Source organism: Coregonus clupeaformis, chromosome 12 (assembly GCF_020615455.1).
Source record: "Coregonus clupeaformis isolate EN_2021a chromosome 12, ASM2061545v1, whole genome shotgun sequence".
NCBI classification, from domain to species: Eukaryota; Metazoa; Chordata; class Actinopteri; order Salmoniformes; family Salmonidae; genus Coregonus; species Coregonus clupeaformis.
Genome location: NC_059203.1, coordinates 30,939,706 through 30,965,286, shown reverse-complemented (window position 1 = coordinate 30,965,286; position 25,581 = coordinate 30,939,706). Strand labels below are relative to the sequence as shown.

Sequence of the window (25,581 nt, the reverse complement as noted above, 5' to 3'; positions counted from 1 at the left end):
GGCTCACAGAGATGAAATCCAACGCAAGTTTGACGCCCTGAGAGACAGTTGCTCAGTAAGTAGAAATTGTCGGCATTCCAAACGCAGGAAATGGCGGTATAGCATGTTGACTTTTTGTGCGTTCAAGCAAAGCAATGAAACATGTACTTATTGAATTCTGTTCGTTTGTATGTGTTTCCCCCCCCCATCAGGTGATCACAGACCTGGAGGAGCAGCTGACCCAGCTGAGCCAGGAGAACGCCGAGCTGAACAGACAGAACTTTTACCTATCCAAGCAGCTGGATGAGGCCTCGGACGAGACGGACGACCGCCTGCAGCTGGGACAGGACGTGGACAGCCTCCGCCGCGAGGTGGCCGACCGAGAGATGCACCTCAACAACCAGAAACAGGTGACAGACGTCTGCTCATCATTTGTTCCCTTTAACTTCCTGAATGTTTGTTGAATGTTTGTGATACGTTCAATGACTGCTTGTAGAACATAGAGACGCTGAAGATCAACTGGACCTAGAGATGTATACAGACTCAGCATAGGAAGCGACAAGTGTATCAGGTCGTTATTGCAAAAGAGAATGTGTTCTCAATGACTTACCTGGTTACATAAAGGCATACCTAGTTACATAAAGGCATACCTAGTTACATAAAGACAAAATGAAACAAGTGACTGGTGTGCCTGTAGAACATTGAGACTCTGAAGACAACGTGCAGCATGCTGGAGGAACAGGTTGTGGAGCTGGAGAGCATGAATGATGAGCTGCTGGAGAAAGAGAGACAGTGGGAGGCCTGGAGGGGAGCCCTGGAGGACGAGAAGAACCAGGCCGAGAGGAGGACCCGAGACATGCAGCGCCTGATGGACAACGAGAAGCAGAACAGGCAAATACACACACACACACACACACACACGCCGGGTATCATACACACACGTAACATGAGCAGGTGATATACACACACGCACAAGCGTTAATATGTACACACATTCACACGTGTCATACACACCCACACCATCATACATAAACACACATCAAACACCCATACACACTACATAGTATATACAAATGTGCTCATCTCATATTGACATTCGCAAAGGCCTGCACACAAAACACACACTGGTATCACACATACTAATCATGCAAACATAGTTTCCTACCAACACACAGCTGTGCACACACAGTGAATGTTATGTTTCCATGTGTGCATAGGCTGCGTGCGGACCAGCGCAGTACCCAGTCTCGCCAGGCGGTGGAGCTAGCAGTCAGGGAGCACAAGGCGGAGATCTCGTCTCTGCAGCAAGCTCTGAAAGAACAGAGACTGAAGGCTGAGAGTCTCTCTGATATGGTGAGTCTTGTGTAGAGCGTGACACTAGCAACGTCAGGTTTGTGGGTTTGATTCCTGTTGGGGTCAAATATACTAAGAAAATATGCACTGTAAGGCGCTTGGATAAAAGTGTCTGCTAAATGGCATGTTATATTTAAGCAATAAGGCCCGGGGGGTGTTTTAGATGGCCAATATACCACGGCTAAGGGCTGTTCTTAGGCACGACGCACCCCCGAGGTACCTTATTGCTATTATAAACTGGTTACCAACGTAATTAGAGCAGTCAAAAAATGTGTTTTGTCATACCCGTGGTATACCGTCTGCGGTCTGATATACCACATTTACATTTTACATTTACGTCATTTAGCAGACGCTCTTATCCAGAGCGACTTACAAATTGGTGCATTCACCTTATAGCCAGTGGGATAACCACTTTACAATGTTTTGGGGGTGGGGTAAGGGGGGGTAGAAGGATTACTTTATCCTATCCCAGGTATTCCTTAAAGAGGTGGGGTTTCAAGTGTCTCCGGAAGGTGGTGAGTGACTCCGCTGTCCTGGCGTCGTGAGGGAGCTGGTTCCACCATTGGGGTGCCAGAGCAGCGAACAGTTTTGACTGGGCTGAGCGGGAACTGTGCTTCCGCAGAGGTAGGGGGGCCAGCAGGCCAGAGGTGGATGAACGCAATGCCCTCGTTTGGGTGTAGGGACTGATCAGAGCCTGAAGGTACGGAGGTGCCGTTCCCCTCACAGCTCCGTAGACAAGCACCATGGTCTTGTAGCAGATGCAAGCTTCAACTGGAAGCCAGTGGAGTGTGCGGAGGAGCGGGGTGACATGAGAGACCTTGGGAAGGTTGAACACCAGACGGGCTGCGGCATTCTGGATGAGTTGTAGGGGTTTAATGGCACAGGCAGGTAGCGAGTTGCAGTAATCCAGACGGGAGATGACAAGTGCCTGGATTAGGACCTGTGCCGCTTCCTGTGTAAGGCAGGGTCGTACTCTCCGAATGTTGTAGAGCATGAACCTACAGGATCGGGTCACCGCCTTGATGTTAGCGGAGAACGACAGGGTGTTGTCCAGGGTCACGCCAAGGCTCTTCGCACTCTGGGAGGAGGACACAACGGAGTTGTCAACCGTGATGGCGAGATCATGGAACGGGCAGTCCTTCCCCGGGAGGAAGAGCAGCTTCGTCTTGCCGAGGTTCAGCTTGAGGTGGTGATCCGTCATCCACACTGATATGTCTGCCAGACATGCAGAGATGCGATTCGCCACCTGGTTATCAGAAGGGGGAAAGGAGAAGATGAGTTGTGTGTCGTCTGCGTAGCAATGATAGGAGAGGCCATGTGAGGATATGACAGAGCCAAGTGACTTGGTGTATAGCGAGAATAGGAGAGGGCCTAGAACTGAGCCCTGGGGGACACCAGTGGTGAGAGCACGTGGTGCGGAGACAGATTCTCGCCACGCCACTTGGTAGAAGCGACCGGTCAGGTAGGACGCAATCCAAAAGTGAGCCGCGCCGAAGATGCCCAGCTCGGAGAGAGTGGAGAGGAGGATCTGATGGTTCACAGTATCAAAGGCAGCAGACAGGTCTAGAAGGACAAGAGCAGAGGAGAGAGAGTTAGCTTTAGCAGTGGGGAGAGCCTCCGTGACACAGAGAAGAGCAGTCTCAGTTGAATGACCAGTCTTGAAACCTGACTGGTTTGGATCAAGAAGGTCATTCTGAGAGAGATAGCAAGAGAGTTGGCTAAAGACGGCACGCTCAAGAGTTTTGGAGAGAAAAGAAAGAAGGGATACTGGTCTGTAGTTGTTGACATCAGAGGGATCGATTGTTGGTTTTTTGAGAAGGGGTGCAACTCTCGCTCTTTTGAAGACGGAAGGGACATAGCCAGCGGTCAAGGATGAGTTGATGAGCGAGGTGAGGTAAGGGAGAAGGTCACCAGAGATGGTCTGGAGAAGAGAGGAGGGGATAGGGTCAAGCGGGCAGGTTGTTGGGCGGCCGGCCATCACAAGTCGCAAGATTTTATCTGGAGAGAGAGGGGAGAAAGAAGTCAAAGCATAGGGTAGGGCAGTGTGAGCAGGACCAGCAGTGTCATTTGACTTAACAAACGAGGATTGGATGTCGTCAACCTTCTTTTCAAAATGGTTGACAAAGTCATCCACATAGAGGGAGGGGGAGGGGGGGGGGATTCAACAGGGAGGAGAAGGTGGCAAAGAGCTTCCTAGGGTTAGAGGCAGATGCTTGGAATTTAGAGTGGTAGAAAGTGGCCTTAGCAGCAGAAACAGATGAAGAAAATGTAGAGAGGAGGGAGTGAAAAGATGCCAGGTCGGCAGGGAGTTTAGTTTTCTTCCATTTCCGCTCGGCTGCCCGGAGCCCTGTTCTGTGAGCTCGCAATGAGTCATCAAGCCACGGAGCAGGAGGGGAGGACCGAGCCGGCCGGGAGGATAGGGGACATAGAGAGTCAAAGGATGCAGAAAGGGAGGAGAGGAGGGTTGAGGAGGCAGAATCAGGAGATTGGAGGGAGAAGGATTGAGCAGAGGGAAGAGATGATAGGATGGAAGAGGAGAGAGTAGCTGGAGAGAGAGAGCGAAGGTTGCGACGGCGCATTACCATCTGAGTAGGGGCAGAGTGAGTAGTTTTGGAGGAGAGCGAGAGAGAAAAGGATACAAAGTAGTGGTCCGAGTCATGGAGGGGAGTTGCAGTGAGATTAGTAGAAGAACAGCATCTAGTAAAGATGAGGTCAAGCGTATTGCCTGCCTTGTGAGTAGGGGGGGACGGTGAAAGGGTGAGGTCAAAAGAGGAGAGGAGTGGAAAGAAGGAGGCAGAGAGAAATGAGTCAAAGGTAGACGTAGGGAGGTTGAAGTCACCCAGAACTGTGAGGGGTGAGCCATCCTCAGGAAAGGAACTTATCAAGGCGTCAAGCTCATTGATGAACTCTCCAAGGGAACCTGGAGGGCGATAAATGACAAGGATGTTAAGCTTGAATGGGCTAGTGACTATGACAGCATGGAATTCAAATGAGGAGATAGACAGATGGGTCAGGGGAAAAAGAGAGAATGTCCACTTGGGAGAGATGAGGATTCCTGTGCCAACACCCCGCTGACCAGATGCTCTTGGGGTATGCGAGAACACATGGTCAGACGAGGAGAGAGCAGTAGGAGTAGCAGTGTTTTCAGTGGTAATCCATGTTTCCGTCAGCACCAAGAATTCGAGGGACTGGAGGGTAGCATAGGCTGAGATGAACTCTGCCTTGTTGGCCGCAGAACGGCAGTTCCAGAGGCTGCCGGAGACCTGGAACTCCACGTGGGTCGTGCGTGCAGGGACCACCAGGTTAGAGTGGCAGCAGCCACGCGGTGTGAGGCGTTTGTATAGCCTGTGCGGAGAGGAGAGAACAGGGATAGACAGAGGCATAGTTGACAGGCTACAGAAAATGGCTACAATAATGCAAAGGAGATAGGAATGAAATGAACTAAACATCTGGGAAAGCGAGAGAGCGGGGCCTCCCTCACTTACGTTTCACTGAAACACCCAAATATAACTCTCCCAACTTCCACCTCAGAAACTATAATTGTTGTAAACTACAGTGGTTCAATGTTTTCTAGGAATAGACTAACTTAGTTTATTCAGCTAGTTAACTTGGTACAGTATTCTTCCGTGAAAACTGTCCAGGGCACCTAGTCATAAGACGCCACAACCAACTAGCATGCCGGGCTCCAACAACACGGTTTAGCACCAATACTCGGCCACAACAAACCACCAGTGTGTCAACACGCCAAGCAGATCATTCGTGTCCGTGTCTAACGTTGTGGGTTAGTCCCGACAGCTTGAGCGAGTCCGTCGTCAACTTATTCAGCCAGTTAGTTAGCTAGAATAGTTAGCATACTAGCTAGCCATTGCTTTCAGACAAAGAAGAAACCCCTCCTCCCACGGCACGAACACACAGAGAGAGCCAAGCTAACGTTAACTAGTCACCCATGTCCCGAATTCCCTTGAACGACTCTGGCTACCAGTATGTAAAAACAAAACACAAATGTAGGTTATAACTTACCCCTAGCAGCTACTGTTAGCTAGCCAAGTGCAAAGCTAGCCACTGAATTGACTCAGCCAGTTCGCGTCTGTTCGCTAGGTCGTTCCAGCTATTGTTTACTAGTAGCTATCCATGTAGCAACAAGCTAGCTAAATTTCAAGCACAGTAGCCACTTACTACCTAACGTTAACGCTTCAGACAATGAGGTTAGAAAAACAGCTGAATGGTAGGCATTATTGTATGTAATTATTGTAGGCAGCTAGCTGGCGTAATTACAGGTACTCTCAGGCGTGAAACAACTATCCACAGTTGCTAATAGTTACCAGTAGCTACCCGCTAGCTAGTCCAGATAGTGGGTTAGCTAGCTTCGTGCTTCACCGGGCTCAGCCGAATACAATACTAACCTACAATAATTACATACAACAACCCACGATAACTACCTACAATACCTAACTACAATCTAAATACATTGTTTAAGCTTTACTCGACAAAGCCCAAACGATGTATATAAGCCATATAAGCCAAGCTTACCTCCCGCCAGAGAGAGACACAACCTCACCCGACGATGACGACGACAGCTGTCAGCCAATATGCATTCAGGGCTCGAACCACCTAGTTCATAATATTATGATTATTTTACACACATTTTTTATCTGTGTGTTGTCAGCTGAATGACCTGGAGAAGAAGCACACCATGCTGGAGATGAACGCCCGCACCCTGCAGCAGAAACTGGAGACAGAGAGGGAGCTGAAGCAGAGGCTGATGGATGAGGTAGAAAGTACCTCACAGTGCTGATCTAGGATCAGTTTTGCCTTTTAAATAATAATGAATAAGATAACATGGACATAGGGGGGCTGATCCTAGATCAGCACTTCACCTCTGAAACTTTTTGTGAAGACGAGCCCAAGTGAGATAGAACTGTAAAGAGTTAACAAAATAGCTTTAGCTTGTCTTGGAATGATGTGTGTTTGTGTGGTGACCTCCCCACCACAGCAAGGCAAGCTGCAGCAGCAGATGGACCTACAGAAGAGCCACATCTTCCGTCTGACCCAGGGCCTGCAGGATGCTCTGGATCAGACTGACCTGCTGAAGACTGAGAGGACCGACCTGGAGTACCAGCTGGAGAACATTCAGGTGACATTACACTCACTCCCACTTAGACTGTTATTACACTGCTGAGCTGAGCTGTACGGGCCTGGGAGGTATTCATTAGGCACCAAACGGACTGAAACAGGGAGGGACTACGTGGTCTTGTCCAATAAGAAACGCTAATTTTCGCTTTGAAAAGTTTTCTGTTGCGTTCCCTAATGAATACGACCCATACATCCGCCATAGTTGCTGGAACACAGCTGCTACAGCTAGTTCAATTTGAGATGTTAGCTGGTACTCTTATATTGAGGCTGATTCTGAGATGTTGCTCCTCTTCTTCTCCCACCACACTCAGGCTGTCTATTCTCATGAGAAAGTCAAGATGGAGGGCACCATTTCTCAGCAGACCAAACTGATTGACTTCCTACAGGCCAAAATGGACCAGCCCACCAAGAAGAAGAAGGTGAGAGAACTCAGTGATGGAAATCTGGTAAATCGCACAGTCTGCATAGGAGCAGATGTTTATTGTTCTTCGAGAGGACACTCACTACACACACACACACAGATTTTTCATTTATCGTGGTCCCGTGTAGCTCAGTTGGTAGAGCATGGCACTTGCAACGCCAGGGTTGTGGGTTTGACTCCCATTGGGGACCAGTACGAACAAATATGAAAAGGTATGCACTCACTACTGTAGGTCACTCTGGTTAAGAGCGTCTGCTAAATGACTAAAATGTAAATGTTATCTCAACGAGAATGAAAACACACACAGAGACATTATAATGTCACTGTATGTGAGAGAAGCACCCTCTCTTTCTCCTGCCAGGGTATCTTTGGCCGTCGCCGTGAGGAGCTGGGGTCCAATGGGAACGGTGCTGGGGGATCCGGGGCCCAGGCTCAGCCGGCGCTGCCCATGCAGTACAGTGACATGAAGGTGGCCCTGGAGAAGGAGAGGACACGCTGCTCAGACCTGGAGGAGGCCCTGCAGAAGATGAGGATAGAGCTGAGATCACTAAGAGAAGAGGGTAAGAGGGTGGGTGGTGTTGGCAACAACCTCTTACAGGATCTAGGCCCATATTCATAAAGCCTCTGAGAGCAGGAGTGCTAATCTAGGATCAGGTGCCCCCCTGTCCATGCAATATTATTAATTATGATCTAAAAGGCAAAACTGAGTTGTTTGTGAATATATGCCCTGATGGTTGTCATAGTGTCTGGTTCAAATCCTGGACTGTATCCTGTCCTTTCCTTGAACTTCTCACTGATCTGACATAATATTGGGGAGAGCTGTCCAGTGGAATGCTGTCTTTATTCAGGGGAGTGAGGATACGTTTTTGAAGTATTTGAACACGGTCATTGTATATTGATGATGGGGACATGAAGCAACGTTTCTGGTGTGTCGAAGTGTGCCAGATGTACCCAAAGGCTAACGTTTCCCCTGCCTTCCTCCCCGGGGGTGGCAGGTAGCCTGGCGGGCAGGAGTGTTGGGCCAGTAACCGAAAGGTTGCTGGATTGAATCCCTGAGCTGTCAAAAGGTAAAAATGTGTCATTCTGCCCCTGAGCAAGGCAGTTAACCCACTGTTCACCGGGCGCCGAAGACATGGATGTCGATTAAGGCAGCCCTCTGCACTTCTCTGATTCAGAAGGGTTGGGTTAAATGCGGAAGACACATTTTAGTTAAATGCATTCAGTTGTACAACTTTCCCCCCAGCGGCCCATTTCAAAGCCTCAGAGCATGCCCCGGCCATGCCTGCCTCTTCCCGCCAGCAGATCCTCATGTCGGCCATCGTCAAGTCCCCTGAGCTCCAGCCCAACCCCAGCAGCCTCCTTGCCCGCTGCAAGGAGAGCTCCACTCCAGAGGGTAAGTCCCACAGCCCCTGCTCTCTGTCTTTTGTCGCTCTCTCTCTCTCTCATTTTCTCTCTCGCCTTGCTATCTTCTGCTGTCACCTAGCCACTTTTAGAACTCTTTTTTTTCTCTCTCTTATTCTGCTCACAGAGAAGCGAAGAGTAACTTTTGAAAGTAAGTGTATTCCCAGTTTGAAACTGTTTTTGTGCTTGTTGTGTTCATCTCTTCGCTGTAACTGGTTCATGGGGCACATTTACAATGCTTGTCTGCATCTGAGGTGCATGTGATGCAGGGTTTCCATTAGCCGGTAAATGCTATCTTTTGGCAATTTTTTGGTTTTTTTAAGCAGATAAATCAAATTGTTGCCAGCCAAATTGTCCTGGGGAAAAAAATCCATTGCAAAATAATGCTATTTTTTTTGTTTGTTTAAAAAAACATTTTAAATACCAGTCGATGTGCTCCAACTTCAAAGGCAAATAAATCCTCAAGCTGCTTGGAAATTTACTTGACAAAGCAAAATAGGTCCTCATAAGGGACTTCAGCTAAGTGTACCCCGACTGGCAAAATTGACGAAGATTGTGTTGATTATCCCAGTTTCTAGTGTGAGGGGATTCTTTCTCCAAAACAGAGTAAAGAGTGCCTCAAGATCACACCTTCTCGAGGACAAAGTAACGAGGCTGATGCGCATCGCAAGCTGCTCCAAGGAGTTGGACAGTTTTGACTTCCCAACAGCAGTGGCTCACTTTGAGCAGGCCATCGTCTGCCGCAAACACAAGTAAATTAGAGGCAAATTCTTGTGTTCGTCAGGCCCGGTCCTAGAAGTTCTGCTGCCGCCCTAGGCAAGATCAATATATGCCACCTCTGTGTCATGTAGTATAGACGCCAGCAATGCATGTTAATAGTATGAAGATTGGAATGGATTGATAGACTAAAGTAATGATGTGTATCATGCGCAATTGGTGCATTTTAGTTGAGCTTATTCAGGAGTATTTGGAAACGAAACATCGTTGCCAACTATTCACATTGGAGAGTTGTACTCACTAGGCACAGAGTTGTTATCAATAAGCCACGTATATCACACATTACACAAGTCACGACCCCACTATAATTCAAATTACAATAAACATAACATTTATTAACATCATCCAGTAGAACTGTAAAAAGAGTGAGATATAATTTGATCTTTGGAAACCAGTGCTTTCATAAATGCATGGCACGGGCCTCGTTTCACAGGAGAATTGTAAAATAAGCTTTCTCTCAATGAACCAGCCTTAACCAATTTTGTTTATTTACATATCGAATTTGATTGTCCAACATCAGTTTGATAATTTCTTCATTTTGTGGCCGCCTAGAGTGTCCTCTTTCCACTGCTGTGGTGCTACGGGCCGACCCGGTCATGGCTAGAAGGGTCCAGCTTTTGTCAAACAAATGTCAAAAGTTATTAATTTTTTGCGCATTTTAGCAAACCCCAACCCTTTTCTTAACCTTAACCTAATTCTCCTAACCTGCTACATTAATTCTCCTAAACTGCTGCGTAAATTCTCCTAACCTGCTTCAAAAAGACAAATCTGATATGAATTTGACAAAAGCTGTATTCCTTCTCGCCATGACCTGCTGGCCCTGGTGTTCGTAGACGGACATATTTTGTTATTTATTAGGGCTAAATCAAATTAGAGAGGCCTAGATTGTATTTGAAAACCGCTGTTTATTTATTAATTACAATTTTCATACAAATAGCCTATAGGGTCGTTCGCAAATTATATTATACAAATATAATATTTAGAAGTTGGGTTTTATTACTGTTTTTTTTTTTTTATATTCATTTATGATTTATTACAGGGATGAATATGCAATGGGCAATGTTTTGCTTTTCAATAAAACCTGTCATGTTAGTATAAGAACATAATTCTCCTTTATTTTATTAAAACTTTACAGGCTAATTTCTATTCTGGTAAGATTAATTACAATAATCAAAATGTGATTTTGAGCACCTTGGGTGGATGCCCTAATGCGTTAAGCACCCAATGCATATATAGATGTCCGGTACATTTCTCAAATGTCCTGTATATTGAAATCTTGCCGGTCACATTGTTCGGCGCCAAAGTTTCCTAACAGAAACCATGATGTGATGCTGGCAGGGTTATTGGCTGAAGGAACAAGTGTCTAGAGTATCAGTAGGCAAAAATAGCGAGTGATTCAGAATGCAATCAGGAAATGCTCCAGCAGTTGGTAAACAAGATGGGGGTGGGTCTTGGCAAATGTAACCGCCACTGAGTTATATTAAATTCTGTGCCAAACGCCCTCAAACGCAAAGAAGAGGGTAAGGTTCAGGACTTCTGGTTTACAGTTCGCTGCATTTGTTGATAACGAAATCTGAAAATACTCTGGATACATTCAGTAACATAAGAATATTCCTGGAAAATGTGGTGTAGGTGCAACATAAGACAAAACAATTCCAAGGGTTTGAGTGAGAGGACTAACTGGTGTCTCCAATGGCCACACACCTCTCCAAGGTGTGCAGGGTTCCTAAGTCATTTCAATGCACTTTCAGAACAGTCTCCAGCTGTGCCATTGAGGAACTAGGTTAAGCACACTTGTAGTAGTTTTTTTTGGAACCCCATCACACGCCATCCAAAAACGTCCCATTATAAATGGGCCTCCTGTAGCTCAGTTGGTAGAGCATGGCGCTTGCAACGCCAGGGTTGTGGGTTCGATTCCCACGGGGGCCAGTATGAAAAATGTATGCACTCACTAACTGTAAGTCGCTCTGGATAAGAGCGTCTGCTAAATTACTAAAATGTAAAATGTAAATAAATCGCAATCTGGGTCAGGTGGACATCATTTTAAAGCTTGTTATATTGCCAACATGACTAGCTAAGTTATAAAATACGATCTTACAGTGTTAGGCTTTCACAGGGCAATTCAGAGAAAATATATAAATTTTTGTGCTCGTAGAAAGGAGTCGTGTTCATTCAGGTGCGTGCATTCAGGTGCGTGTTGCGCGGAAAATTCTCTTCACAATAGACAAACAGGCTCATTCTGTTCAGAACAACCCAGGGTATGACGACATGTCATCTTGTAACTGTACATCAAACATAGTGATCATAAACATTGACACTGTATTGACATGAGTTTTATGATATGGAAATGTGAAGTGCACATTTGGACTCACGGTTGTTTGGCTTGCTTGTATGACATCAAAGCGGTATTTATTATAATCCTCAACATCTCATCTTCGAAATATATTGAGTCATCTTAATTTACAGCAAATCACTCACTCAGACAACAAAACATGTGCAGAAATTCCCCAATTAGCGGGAGGGATTATGGGGGCAACGTCTTGTCGTGTGCGGTGCTCAAGTTTAGAAAGGCTGTCAGTCAAAACCCATACAGAGCTGTGAAGCGGTGAGCTCTGACGTCATTTATAGCATGTTACCATACAGCCACTGTGTTCCAATTTAGGTGCTTATCACTGCCCAAATCTGCCATTTTCAACCCGTATACAGGGATGAGTGTAAAGGGTTAACCAGCCTTTCTTTTTGCAAAGCTAAGTAGATCTTAAACCATTACATCTTTTATAAATACCTACAGACATTGTCATCTGCATGATCCAACTCATAGTCATGGTTATGTCACTAGAACAGAGAACATGCAAGTGCAGATAATTTTTTGGGTATACTATGCCTCGTATACCACTTGCTTAGTCTTGCTGTCAAAAAACTGCTGCTTTTTCATGTCAGGAACTTTTAAGTGACACAAACAATATAAAGTGCATTCGGAAAGTATTCAGACCCCTTGACTTTTTCCACATTTTGTTAAGTTACAGCCTTATTCTAAAATGGATTAAATCAACATTTTCCTCATCAATCTACACACAATACCCCATAATGACAAAGCGAAAACTGGTTTTTAGAAATGTTAGAACATTTATTACAAATAAAAACAGAAATACCTAATTTACATAAGTATTCAGACCCTTTGGTATGAGACTCGAAATTGAGCTCAGGTGCATCCTGTTTCCATTGATCATCCTTGAGATGTTTCTACAACTTGATTGGAGTCCACCTGTGATAAATTCAATTGATTGGACATGATTTGGAAAGGCACACCTGTTTATATAAGGTCCCACAGTTGACAGTGCGTGTCAGAGCAAAAACCAAGCCATGAGGTCGAAGGAATTCTCCGTAGAGCTCCGAGACTGGATTGTGTCGAGGCCCAGATCTGGGGAAGGGTACCAACAACTTTCTGCAGCATTGAAGGTCCCCAAGAACACAGTGGCCTCTGTCATTCTTAAATGGAAGAAGTTTGGAACCACCAAGACTCTTCCTAGAGCTGGCTGCACAGCCAAACTGAGCAATTGGGGGAGAAGGGCCTTGGTCAGGGAGGTTACCAAGGACCTGATGGTCACTCTGACAGAGCTCCAGAGTTCCTCTGTGGAATTGGGAGAACCTTCCAGAAGGACAACCATCTCTGCAGCACTCCACCAATCAGGCCTTTATGGTAGAGTGGCCAGACGAAAGCCACTCCACAACAAAAGGCACATGACAGCCCGCTTGGAGTTTGCCAAAAGGCACCTAAAGGACTCTCAGACCATGAGAAACAAGATCCTCTGGTCTAATGAAACCAAGATTGAACTCTTTGGCCTGAATGCCAAACGTCACATCTGGAGGAAACCTGGCACCATCCCTACGGTGAAGCATGGTGGTGGCAGCATCATGCTGTGGGAATGTTTTTCAGCGGCAAGGACTTGGAGACTAGTCAGGATCGAGAGAAAGATGAATGGATCAAAGTACAGAGAGATCCTTGATGAAAACCTTCTCCAGAGCGCTCAGGACCTCAGAATGGGGCGAAGGTTCACCTTCCAACAGGACAACGACCCTTAGCACACAGTCAAGACAACGCAGGAGTGGCTTCGGGACAAGTCTCGGAATGTCCTTGAGTGGCCCAGCCAGAGCCCGGACATGAACCCAATCGAACATCTCTGGAGAGACCTGAAAATAGCTGTGCAGCAACGCTCCCCATCCAACCTGACAGAGCTTGAGAGCATCTGCAGAGAAGAATGGGAGAAACTCCACAAATACAGGTGTGCCAAGCTTGCAGCGTCATACCCAAGAAGACTTGAGGCTGCAATCGCTGCCAAAGGTGCTTCAACAAAGTACTGAGTAAAGGGTCTGAATACTTATGTAAATGTGATGTATCATTTTTTAATGTTTTTATACATTTGCAAACATTTCAAAAAACCTGTTTTTGCTTTGTCATTACGGGGTATTGACTGTAGATTGATAAGGGAAAAAAATTATTTAATCAATTTTAGAATAAGGATGTAACGTAACAAAATGTGAAAAAGTCAAGGGGTCTGAATACTTTACGAATGCACTGTATGTGCAAGACCACTGCAAACTCACTCATTCTAGTTTTCACTCATTTTCACTGTCTCTTTTCCTCCCTCAATCTTGTTGTAGAGTATGGGCGTCGTGTGAAGGAGAGGATGCACCACAACATCCCCCATCGTTTCACCGTAGGACTCAACATGAGGGCCACCAAGTGTGCTGTCTGCCTGGACACCGTGCACTTTGGACGCCAGGCCGCCACCTGCCTAGGTTAGTAGGTCCTACTGTACTGCACTGCCTTTCTTCCTCATCATCACTGTTGTGGTAGCACTGCTGTTGAGCTCATGAGCAATGTCCCAGACCACTGCATTATGTTCATTACCAGGGCTCCAGACTGCGTCTACCTGCCCTTACAGTGGCTTGCGAAAGTATTCACTCCCCTTGGCATTTTTCATATTTTGTTGCCTTACAACCTGGAATTAAAATATATTTTTGGGGGGGTTTGTATCATTTGATTTACACAACATGCCTACCACTTTGAAGATGCAAAATATTTTTTCTTGTGAAACAAACAAGAAATAAGACAAAAAAAACCAGAAAACTTGAGCGTGCATAACTATTCACCCCCCCAAAGTCAATACTTTGTAGAGCCACCTTTTGCAGCAATTACAGCTGCAAGTCTCTTGGGGTATGTTGGCACATCTAGCCACTGGGATTTTTGCCCATTCTTCAAGGCAAAACTGCTCCAGCTCCTTCAAGTTGGATGGGTTCCGCTGGTGTACAGCAATCTTTAAGTCATACCACAGATTCTCAATTGGATTGAGGTCTGGGCTTTGACTAGGCCATTCCAAGACATTTAAATGTTTCCCCTTAAACCACTTGAGTGTTGCTTTAGCAGTATGCTTAGGGTCATTGTCCCGCTGGAAGGTGAACCTCCGTCCCAGTCTCAAATCTCTGGAAGACTGAAACAGGTTTCCTTCAAGAATTTCCCTGTATTTAGCGCCATCCATCATTCCTTCAATTCTGACCAGTTTCCCAGTCCCTGCCGATGAAAAACATCCCCACAGCATGATGCTGCCACCACCATGCTTCGCTGTGGGGATGGTGTTCTCGGGGTGATGAGAGGTGTTGGGTTTGCGCCAGACATAGCATTTTGCTTGATGGCAAAAAAGCTAAATTTTAGTCTCATCTGACCAGAGTACCTTCTTCTATATGTTTGGGGAGTCTCCCACATGGCTTTTGGCGAACACTTATTTTTTTCTTGAAGCAATGGCTTTTTTCTGGCCACTCTTCCGTAAAGCCCAGCTCTGTGGAGTGTACGGCTTAAAGTGGTCCTATGGACAGATACTCCAATATCCGCTATGGAGCTTTGCAGCTCCTTCATGGTTATCTTTGGTCTCTTAGTTGCCTCTCTGATTAATGCCCTCCTTGCCTGGTCCGTGAGTTTTGGTGGGCGGCCCTCTCATGGCAGGTTTGTTGTGGTGCCATATTCTTTCCATTTTTTAATAATGAATTTAATGGTGCTCTGTGGGATGTCCAAAGTTTCTGATATTTTTTTATAACCCAACCCTGATCTGTAGTTCTCCACAACTTTGTCCCTGACCTGTTTGGAGAGCTCCTTGGTCTTCATGGTGCCGCTTGCTTGGTGGTGCCCCTTGCTTAGTGGTGTTGCAGACTCTGGGGCCTTTCAGAACAGGTGTATATATACTGAGATCATGTGACACTTAGATTGCACACAGGTGGACTTAATTTAACTAATTATGTGACTTCTGAAGGTAATTGGTTGCACCAGATCTTATTTAGGGGCTTCATAGCAAAGGGGGTGAATACATACAGTTGAAGTCGGAATTTACATACACTTAGGTTTTTCAACCACTCCACAAATTTCTTGTTAACAAACTATAGTTTTGGCAAGTCGGTTAGGACATCTACTTTGTGCATGACACAAGTAATTTTTCCAACAATTGTTTACAGACAGATTATTTCACTTATAATTCACTGTATCACATTTCCAGTGGGTCAGAAGTTTACATACACTAAGTTGACTGTGCCATTTAAACAGCTTGGAAAATTCCAGAAAATGATGTCATGGCTTTAGAAGCTTCTGATAGGCTAATTGACATCATTTGAGTCAATTGGAGGTGTACCTGTGGATGTATTTCAAGGCCTACCTTCAAACTCAGTGCCTCTTTTCTTGACATCATGGGAAAATCAAAAGAAATCAGCCAAGACCTCAGACAAATAATTGTAGACCTCCACAAGTCTGGTTCATCCTTGGGAGCAATTTCCAAACGCCTGAAGGTACCATGTTCATCTGTACAAACAATAGTACGCAAGTATAAACACCATGGGACCACGCAGCCGTCATACCGCTCAGGAAGGAGACGCGTTCTGTCTCCTAGAGATGAACGTACTTTGGTGCGAAAAGTGCAAATCAATCCCAGAACAACAGCAAAGGACCTTGTGAAGATGCTGGAGGAAACAGGTACAAAAGTATCTATATCCACAGTAAAACAAGTCCTATATCGACATAACCTGAAAGGCCGCTCAGCAAGGAAGAAGCCACTGCTCCAAAACCGCCATAAAAAAGCCAGACTACGGTTTGCAACTGCACATGGGGACAAAGATCGTACTTTTTGGAGAAATGTCCTCTGGTCTGATTAAACAAAAATAGAACTGTTCGGCCATAATGACCATCGTTATGTTTGGAGGAAAAAGGGGGACGCTTGCAAGCCGAAGAACACCATCCCGACCGTGAAGCACGGGGGTGGCAGCATCATGCTGTGGGGGTGCTTTGCTGCAGGAGGGACTGGTGCACTTCACAAAGTAGATGGCATCATGAGGAAGGAAAATTATGTGGATATATTGAAGCAACATCTCAAGACATCAGTCAGGAAGTTAAAGCTTGGTCGCAAATGGGTCTTCCAAATGGACAATGACCCCAAGCATTCTTCCAATGTTGTGGCAAAATGGCTTAAGGACAACAAAGACAAGGTATTGGAGTGGCCATCACAAAGCCCTGACCTCAATCCTATAGAAAATGTCTGGGCAGAACTGAAAAAGCGTGTGCGAGCAAGGAGGCCTACAAACCTGACTCAGTTACACCAGCTCTGTCATGAGGAATGGGCCAAAATTCACCCAACTTATTGTGGGAAGCTTGTGGAAGGCTACCCGAAACGTTTGACCCAAGTTAAACAATTTAAATGCAATGCTACCAAATACTAATTTAGTGTATGTAAACTTCTGAACCACTGGGAATGTGATGAAAGGAATAAAAGCTAAAATAAATCATTCTCTCTACTATTATTTTGACATTTCACATTCTTAAAATAAAGTGGTGATCCTAACTGACCTAAGACAGGGAATTTTTACTAGGATTAAATGTCAGGAACTGTGAAAAACTGAGTTTAAATGTATTTGGCGGTGTAAACTTCCGACTTCATCTGTATGCACGCACCACTTTATCGTTATTAATGTTTTAGATTTTTTTGAAACAAGTTATTTTTTTCATTTCACTTCACCAATTTGGACTATTTTGTGTATGTCCATTACATGAAATCCAAATAAAAATCCATTTAAATTACAGGTTCTAATGCAACAAAATAGTAAAAACGCCAAGGGGGATGAATACTTTTGCAAGGCACTGTATACCTCTTTTGCTGAGGCCTGCTGCTGTTTTGATCGAGCCACTCTCTCTCTCCTTTCTCGGGGAAAGAAATGCTCCCGGAGAAAGAAAGGTGTTCTGATTTGTATAACATTTTAAAATCCAAATGCAGGTAAAATACCGCTATCATGTTTTCACAGCTGAAGAGAGGTTTTCAGCTTTCTGTAGCTATGATTTCTGTTTTTTAACTCTCAAATTTGTGCTAATTAGCAACTATTTTACAACCGAAATATTTAATATACAGTACCAGTCAAAAGTTTAGATACAGCTACTCATTCCAGCGTTTTTCTTTATTTTTACTATTTTCTACCTTGTAGAATAATATTGAAGACATCAAAACTATGAAAGAACAGATATGGAATCATATAGTAAACAAATCAAAATATATTTTATATTTGAGATTCTTTAAAGTAGCCACCCTTTGCCTTGATGACAGCTTTGCACACTCTTGGTATTCTCTCAACCAGCTTCATGAGGTAGTCACCTGGAATGCATTTAAATTAACAAGTGTGCCTTGTTAAAAGTTAATTTGTGGAATTTCTTTCCTTCTTAATGCGTTTGAGCCAATCAGTTGTGTTGTGACAAGTTAGTGGTGGTATACATAAGGTAGCCCTATCTGGTAAAATACCAAGTCCATATTATGGCAAGAACAGCTCAAATAAGCAAAGAGAAACGACAGTCCATCATTACTTTAAGACATGAAGGTCAGTCAATCCGGAAAATTTCAAGAACTTTGAACGTTTCTTCAAGTGTAGTCGCATAAACCATCAAGCGCTATGATGAAACTGGCTCTCATGAGGACCGCCACAGGAAAGGAAGACCCAGAGTTACCTCTGCTGCAAAGGATAAGTTCATTAGAGTTAACTGCACCTCAGATTGCAGCCCAAATAAATGCTTCACAGAGTTCAAGTAACAGACACATCTCAACATCAACTGTTCAGAGGAGACTGCGTGAATCAGGCCTTCATGGTCGAATTGCTGCAAAGAAACGACTACTAAAGGACACCAATAAGAAGAAGAGACTTGCTTCGGCCAAGAAACACGAGCAATGGACAATAGACTGGTGGAAATCTGTCCTTTGGTCTGATGAGTCCAAATTTGAGATTTTTGGTTCCAACCAGCGTGTCTTTGTGAGACGCAGAGTAGGTGAATGGATGATCTCCGCATGTGTGGTTCCCACCGTGAAGCATGGAGGAGGAGGTGTGATGGTGTGGGGGTGCTTTGCTGGTGACACTGTCTGTGATTTATTTAGAATTCAAGGCACACTTAACCAGCATGGCTAACATAGCATTCTGCAGCGATACGCCATCCCATCTGGTAAGGTGCTTAGTGGGACTATCATTTGTTTTTCAACAGGACAATGACCCAAAACACACCTCCAGGCTGTGTAAGGGCTATTTGACCAAGAAGGAGAGTGATGGAGTGCTGCATCAGATGACCTGGCCTCCACAATCCCCCGACCTCAACCCAATTGATATGGTTTGGGATGAGTCGGACCGCAGAGTGAAGGAAAAGCAGCCAACAAGTGGCAACTCCTTCAAGACTGTTGGAAAAGCATTCCTCATGAAGCTGGTTGAGAGAATGCCAAGAGTGTGCAAAGCTGTCATCAAGGCAATGGGTGACTATTTGAAGAATCTCATTTGTTTAACACTTTTTTGGTTACTACATAATTCCATATATTTAAACTTTTTCTTGAAATCAAACTTTCCTAGTTTGTAGTCATTATTTTCTATAATAAGTTTTTGAATGATTCCTGACACTCGTATGCAGGTATGAAGATAAAATAGATTGACAACACAACTTCTCAGAGTACTGTGGTCCTCTGTAGCTCAATTGGTAGAGCATGGTGCTTGTAACGCCAGGGTAGTGGGTTCGATCCCCGGGACCACCCATACATAAAAATGTATGCGCACATGACTATAAGTCGCTTTGGATCTGCTAAATGGCATGTTATTACTTGTTTTCAGCCACCATAACTCTAAAATCACTCCTCCAGAATTAATGCCTTTCCTTCTGTCTCTCTTCCTGGTCTACTGTAGAGTGCCACACCATGTGCCACCCCAAGTGCTCGCCCAGCCTTCCTGCCACGTGCGGCCTGCCGGCGGAGTATGCTACCCACTTCTCAGAGGCGTTGTGTCGGGAGAAGGCCAACTCCCCTGCCCTTCAGCTCAAAGAGGCCACTGGCCACGTACGCCTGGAGGGCTGGATGAAACAACCCAGGTCTGTGTTCTCATAGTAACCCCTTTATTATGGACATTCTTCTGTTTACCTGCCTTACCTTGCTTTATGTAGAGCACTTAGATCATCTTTTGTAAAGCCCTTTTTAAACTAAACGTATTTTTCCTTCCTTCCTCCTCCTCTTTCTTGGGAATGAGCTCTGGGTAGGGCCCTTTACAGGGAAAATGTAACACCTGTGAATGTTCTGGTTCATAATGTAAGGTGTGTGCGTCTCTGCAGGAACTCCAGGCGAGGTCAGCAAGGCTGGGAGAGGAAGTACGTGGTGCTGGATGGGACCAAGGTGTCCATCTATGATTCTGAACCCAGAGAAGGTACTGCTCCTTGACTTGACTCCCCTTTAGTGTTTATTCACCAGTGTTTTGGCAGTGTTTTCATGACCATGGTCTCCTGGGACTTATCCAATAGGAAATGGTAATTCTTTGTTTAGCGTTGTAAAACATTTTACTACGGTTTGCTCTAATGAATATGACCCTGGTGTGTTTCCAGACTCTCTGAAGCCAGAGGAGGAGTTTGAGCTGTGTCTCCCTGACGGAGAGGTGACCATCCATGGAGCTGTGGGAGCCTCGGAGCTCATCAACACGGCTAAGTCAGGTACGGTTACATTGCGCCTGTCTAATGCACTCATACTGTGCACAAGTAGATGAGGGTCCACCTGTCTCAACTTCTGATTTTCTGCAAAAATCCACCATCCGGAACAAGCGAAGTTAATGGTCCCTGCATTAAACCTAACAAAAGTTCTAGATGACTCCTCCAGCTTTTACTCATTTAAGTAGCTTAATCAGATGTGGGTGTGTGATCAAGTCATGCTTCTTCAATCTGTCATCTTGATGTTTTGGTGCGCTGTGTGCAGACATCCCATACATCCTAAAGCTGGAGTCTCACCCCCACACCACCTGTTGGCCCGGCCAGTCCCTATACTTCATGGCTCCCAGCTTCCCAGACAAGCAGCGCTGGGTAGCTGTCCTGGAGTCAGTCGTAGCTGGCAGCAGGGGCTCCAAGGACAAGGTGGAGGCTGACACGGTGAGTGTGTGTGTACGTGTGTGCGTGTGTGTGTGTGTATCTAGAGAGCAGTCTTCAATCTCTAGTCAGTTGATATTTGAAATATTGTTGTAACTTTCAAGGTCTGCATCTGAGTTATCCTACTAGTGCATTAAAGTTTATAGATGAACCACACTCAAACATGAGAGAGCAAGACTTGCTTGGTTTTTGCTGGAGAGTAGGGTCAGGTGTATTCCCACTCAATAGTCTTTTCTCTCCCCTTCCCTCTCTCTTTGTCTGCATGTTGTCCCTCTACTGTCTGTGTTTGTTGTCAATGATTTGATGTATGAATACATATTTTACACATATATTTTACACTGAATGTGTAAATACACTGGGGTGTTGTTGACCACACTGTAGACAGCTGTTCCTAAAAGACAGAAGAACCTCTCCCCATTGGTCCAGGTAAAGATCTGCATGAGCCTGCCTTATGCTTGGGCCGACAGAGCATGCAGTACACACACTTACTGTACAGACATACCCAAGCACACAAACTACACATCTCAATCACACATACAGTAAATGCAAACATACACTCTCACGCCCTGAAAGGCAGCCACATACCCACCCACACATGCAGCACTCATGCAGCGCCTGTATGTGAGATGGCACTGCTGTGCAGCTTCGTCCCCTGGCTTCATGCATGCACTTCCATGTTAATGGTCATGTACTCTACGCCCCACCAATGCAGCCCAAAGATTGATTGATTGATCAATTGGTTTGGTCTATTGTTTAGGGATTGATAGTTTCACCATCCATTGCTATGTCTTTATAGTTGTTTCAAGTGTCTGTTGTTCATTTTGATTTTATGATATTTTTTTCCCCAAGTGTCCATACCTAGCAGCTCACAGTCATGTCTGTGTCATCACCTGCTCTGTCCTGCTACCCTCTTGCCTCTTGTCACAGCCATTGTGCATATAACCTGCTGACTTGTGTTGCTTTCCCTCTCCTATATGATGACAGAAACTTCTAGGGAATTCTCTGCTGAAGCTGGAGGGAGACGACCGGCTGGACATTAACTGCACCCTGCCCCTCACTGACCAGGTAGGTCCTGCAACTAAACCATATGTGGAAGTAGGTCAACAATTGGTATCAATTGTTACATACAGTAAATGATATGGCCTTGAGATATACCTTTATCATGGATGGAATAATACTTGGCTATCTAAATAGATCATTCACAAGAATGTGAAAGAAACATGGCTTTATTTGCTCAATTCTCAACAGCAAAATATGTATGCGGATGGGTCATGTTGCTATTTTCCCATTCTAACTGTGTGGGCTTCTCTCTCCCTCTCCATAGATAGTGTTGGTTGGCTCTGAGGAGGGCCTGTATGCCCTGAACGTCATTAAGAACAGCCTGACTCACATCCCCGGGCTGGCCTCCGTCTTCCAGATCCGGATCCTCAAGGAGCACGACAAGCTGCTCATAATTACTGGTCAGTGTTGGGCACAAACTGTGTCCAGGTAAGGTTGCTGTAGCACGTGAGCGTAGTTCACCGAACAGTATAGTAGTACCAAGATTATGAAGAATCTTAATACAGTGTAGTATCTGTTTATTATCCCAACTGTGTTATTGTGTGTGGGATGGAGTATGCAGTTGGTACTGTAGGTGTTTGTGCTTACTGTAAAAGCACTTTGTGACAACTGCTGATGTAAAAAGGGCTTTATTAATGAGTGATTATGTCTATACCATGTCTGGTCCAGGAGAGGAGCGGGCCCTGTGTCTGGTGGAGATCAAGAAGGTGAAGCAGTCTCTGTCTCAGTCCCACCTCCCGGCCCAGCCAGATCTCAGCCCATACATCTTTGAGACGGTCAAGGGATGCCACCTCTTCTCCTCTGGCAAGGTGTGAGCCACCAATTTGCGTTTCTCTTCGTGGATTTTTTTCATCTTATCGAAATAGAATGAAACAATGTTTTCTGGTATAAAAATGAGTCTCAGTCATAGGCATAGCGCATAGCAAATTATTCACATACCTTTTGATGATGCATCAAGTTGTTTGTTACATTCCTTGAAACTGTAGACACAACTGATTACGCTATATCTCTGGAGTGATTATTGTCCGACTGTTTTTTGTTTTTGTCCCTTGTGCAGATTGAGAATGGCACGTGTATATGTGCCGCTATGCCCAACAAGATCACCATCCTGCGCTACAACGACAGCCTCAAGAAGTTCTGCATCAAGAAGGAGATTGAGACGTTAGAGCCCTGCAGCTGTATCCACTTCACAGGCTACAGCATCATCATCGGCACCAACAGGTTCTACGAGATCGAGATGAAGCAGTACATACTGGAAGGTAGATCAACGACTCCTCACACAGGATGCAAGTTAATGGTAGACGCTGTTATCTCGGGTTAAACGGACTGAAACAGGGAGGGACTACCTGGACTTGTCCAAAAATAAACTGTTATTTTTCTATAGTTGGTTGATTGATTGGTGTGGGGACCTCTCTCTTGCAGAGTTCCTGGATAAGAACGATGTGACTTTAGCCTCGGCCGTCTTTGCGGCCTCCTCCCACAGTTTCCCCATCTCCATCATCCAGGTCACCCAGGCACCGCAGAAAGACGAGTACCTGCTCTGCTTCCACGGTCAGACACATGTTTCATACACACTTCTATAGGCTGTGTGTGTGGTTGTGTGTGTGGTTGTGTGCGTGTGTGTGTGAGAGAGGGAGAGTGTCTGCTGTCATTATGATTAGTGAAAGTGCTACTATCAATTTCCACACAGTTTACCTGCAAGAATTATTGCTAATTTCTGCTTGTGGTGATTCCCTGTCCAGAGTTTGGGGTGTTTGTGGACGAGTACGGCCGCAGGAGTCGAAGTGAGGACATCAAATGGAGCCGTCTGCCGCTCTCATTTGGTAAGTCAAAATAATGTTTTACCGCTATAAGGATAATCTCCGAAGGATTGGAGCATTGCAATCTAGAAAAGTGTTATAAGACATTATAAGTGCTCATACATGCTTATAACACAGAGTGCTCCTCTCCATTTCAGCCTACAGAGAACCCTACCTGTTTGTGACCTATTTCAACTCGTTGGATGTGATTGAGGTCCAGGGCCACTCTGCTCTAGGGTAAGACCACCTCAATGATCCTTTAGTTTACTGAAACCCTGAATGAGTTAGCATAACATTGTAAGATGTCAATAGGGGTATTGTGTCTTGTTCAGGGCCCACTCGTACGCTCACCTAGACATCCCCAACCCGCGCTACCTGGGCCCAGCCATCTCCTCTGGGGCCATTTACCTGGCTTCGTCCTACCAGAACAAGCTACGGGTCATCTGCTGTAAGGGGAACCTGGGACAGGAGGGGGAGCTGCAGAGGAATGGCTCTGGACACAGGTTATCTGGATCTTTCTTTTTCTATTGATTTATTTCTCTCTCTTTCACTCACTCACCCTACACTCACTCATTTCTCACTAGTGCTAAGTGATTAGCCGAAATGTGGGTTTTTCTTTTCGGTTTTTAAACAACTAATTGATGGACCTTGGCTCAATTATTTGAATTCCATCTCCTTCGGTTTTTTTCTGTGAGCTCAATGCGCACATTGCTTAGTTTCTCTAGAGATAAATCAGATCAAGCCCAAACTGTGCGATGTAGTAAGCAGTTGTAGTTTCCAACAGGACAAAATTCTACATATTTCAGCGCAGTAAACATGGTAATTAACTACAATGGCCGAAATCCATTGCGCGCCGGTATGTTTCTTTTACGCCTGCTACATAAGGTTAGTGTCGGGCAGACAAGAGAGAAGAATGCTGATCGAGAGGGATAGAAAGCAGTTGCTTGATGAGGTACAGTATCTGTACCTGAAAATTCATGATTGATAGTTTGTATTCAGCGGTCATAAAAGTATGCCTTATTTACTTTGAAGAACTACTAAAATAGTGATTTTGTCAGACAGCATAGGCAGCAGCTCTATAGAGATGAGATGATGACTTGGAATTAAATAATAAAGTCATCAAATAAAGCAAATGTAATATACACAACAACTGAAATATTTTATTAAAGTAATGTGACTTAATGATGGTAAGTGATAAGCAGTAATGGGCAGTCACTACCATCATGGGACTTTTATGAATTGTTTTATTCTGTGTTACAGCATTCAACCCACATAATGCATAGTTGTCACGATCGTTTATAGACTGGTGAGACCAGGGCGCAGCGTGATAAGCATACATGTTTATTTAAACGAACGAACACGCGACAAAACAACAGTCCAAGGTAACACACAAACATACCATAACTGGAACAAGATCCCACAACTAACTAGAGCCAATAGGCTACCTAAGTATGATCCCCAATCAGAGACAACGATCGACAGCTGCCTCTGATTGGGAACCACACCGGCCAACATAGATCTACACATACCAGATCTAAACATAGAAAATCAACATAGCAAAACACAACACAGAAAATACACACCCTGACTCAACAAATACGAGTCCCTTGAGTCAGGGCGTGACAATAGTGCATTTAATGTAAAAAATATATATCAAAATAGAAAACCGTGATTATTTTTTCATAATCAAACTGAAACCAAACCGACCACAAAAAGCACTAATCGCTCAGCACTAATTCTCACTCACTCTCTATCAATCACTCACTCACTCACTCCCTCTCTCTCTCACACACACATACACACACACACAGAAACACATACACACCACTTGGGTATGCATGCATAGAGATACTGTCCATCATTGGTTGTTTGGTGGTGGTACAATGGAACAATGGGAATTCTGGGAATTGGAGGAACAATGGGATTCTTCGTCACTGCACCTTCTGTTGGCTGGGCTAGTTAATGGTTACACTGGTTAGTGGAGGCAGAATTGGGCCAGTCGTGGTTACAATAGGAATTCATTATGACTTCTCCTCGCTCTAGGATTCATTTAGCTATTGTTTAATTTCCACCACTAATCACTGAAGTGCACGATGGTGGTGTGGACTGGAGCCTCTCATGGGTGGCACTGGTTGGCATTCAGGTGGCATAATATGGAGCGATTTCAGTGCCAACAGAAATTGAATTTGAATTCCCATCATCTGAATTTG

The 25,581-nt window shown here is 44.9% G+C and overlaps 1 protein-coding gene and 1 non-coding gene across 6 annotated transcripts in view; both read left to right on the top strand.

Annotated features, from left to right (window-relative positions):
• The window catches only part of LOC121577763 (citron Rho-interacting kinase-like), a 50,948-nt gene that overhangs the window by 22,014 nt on the left and 3,353 nt on the right, over positions 1-25,581 (top strand). For 2 of the 5 annotated variants that reach the window (XM_041891633.2, XM_041891634.2), the window contains 24 exons: positions 2-55; positions 192-389; positions 677-870; positions 1,197-1,332; positions 5,999-6,103; positions 6,326-6,466; positions 6,777-6,884; positions 7,248-7,446; positions 8,130-8,279; positions 8,415-8,438; positions 13,727-13,864; positions 19,298-19,478; positions 19,716-19,807; positions 19,983-20,087; positions 20,347-20,516; positions 20,895-20,939; positions 21,498-21,578; positions 21,838-21,973; positions 22,242-22,381; positions 22,630-22,831; positions 22,995-23,123; positions 23,315-23,395; positions 23,530-23,608; positions 23,704-23,874. In XM_041891633.2, the coding sequence (XP_041747567.1) occupies positions 2-55; positions 192-389; positions 677-870; positions 1,197-1,332; positions 5,999-6,103; positions 6,326-6,466; positions 6,777-6,884; positions 7,248-7,446; positions 8,130-8,279; positions 8,415-8,438; positions 13,727-13,864; positions 19,298-19,478; positions 19,716-19,807; positions 19,983-20,087; positions 20,347-20,516; positions 20,895-20,939; positions 21,498-21,578; positions 21,838-21,973; positions 22,242-22,381; positions 22,630-22,831; positions 22,995-23,123; positions 23,315-23,395; positions 23,530-23,608; positions 23,704-23,874 (3,059 nt within the window). The remainder of the gene's footprint in view (position 1; positions 56-191; positions 390-676; positions 871-1,196; positions 1,333-5,998; positions 6,104-6,325; positions 6,467-6,776; positions 6,885-7,247; positions 7,447-8,129; positions 8,280-8,414; positions 8,439-13,726; positions 13,865-19,297; positions 19,479-19,715; positions 19,808-19,982; positions 20,088-20,346; positions 20,517-20,894; positions 20,940-21,497; positions 21,579-21,837; positions 21,974-22,241; positions 22,382-22,629; positions 22,832-22,994; positions 23,124-23,314; positions 23,396-23,529; positions 23,609-23,703; positions 23,875-25,581) is intronic. The other 3 variants (XM_041891635.2, XM_041891636.2, XM_041891637.2) reach the window with 3 other exon arrangements.
• On the top strand, positions 10,919-10,993 carry trnaa-ugc. The gene has a single exon. It is a non-coding gene; the product is annotated as a tRNA-Ala (tRNA).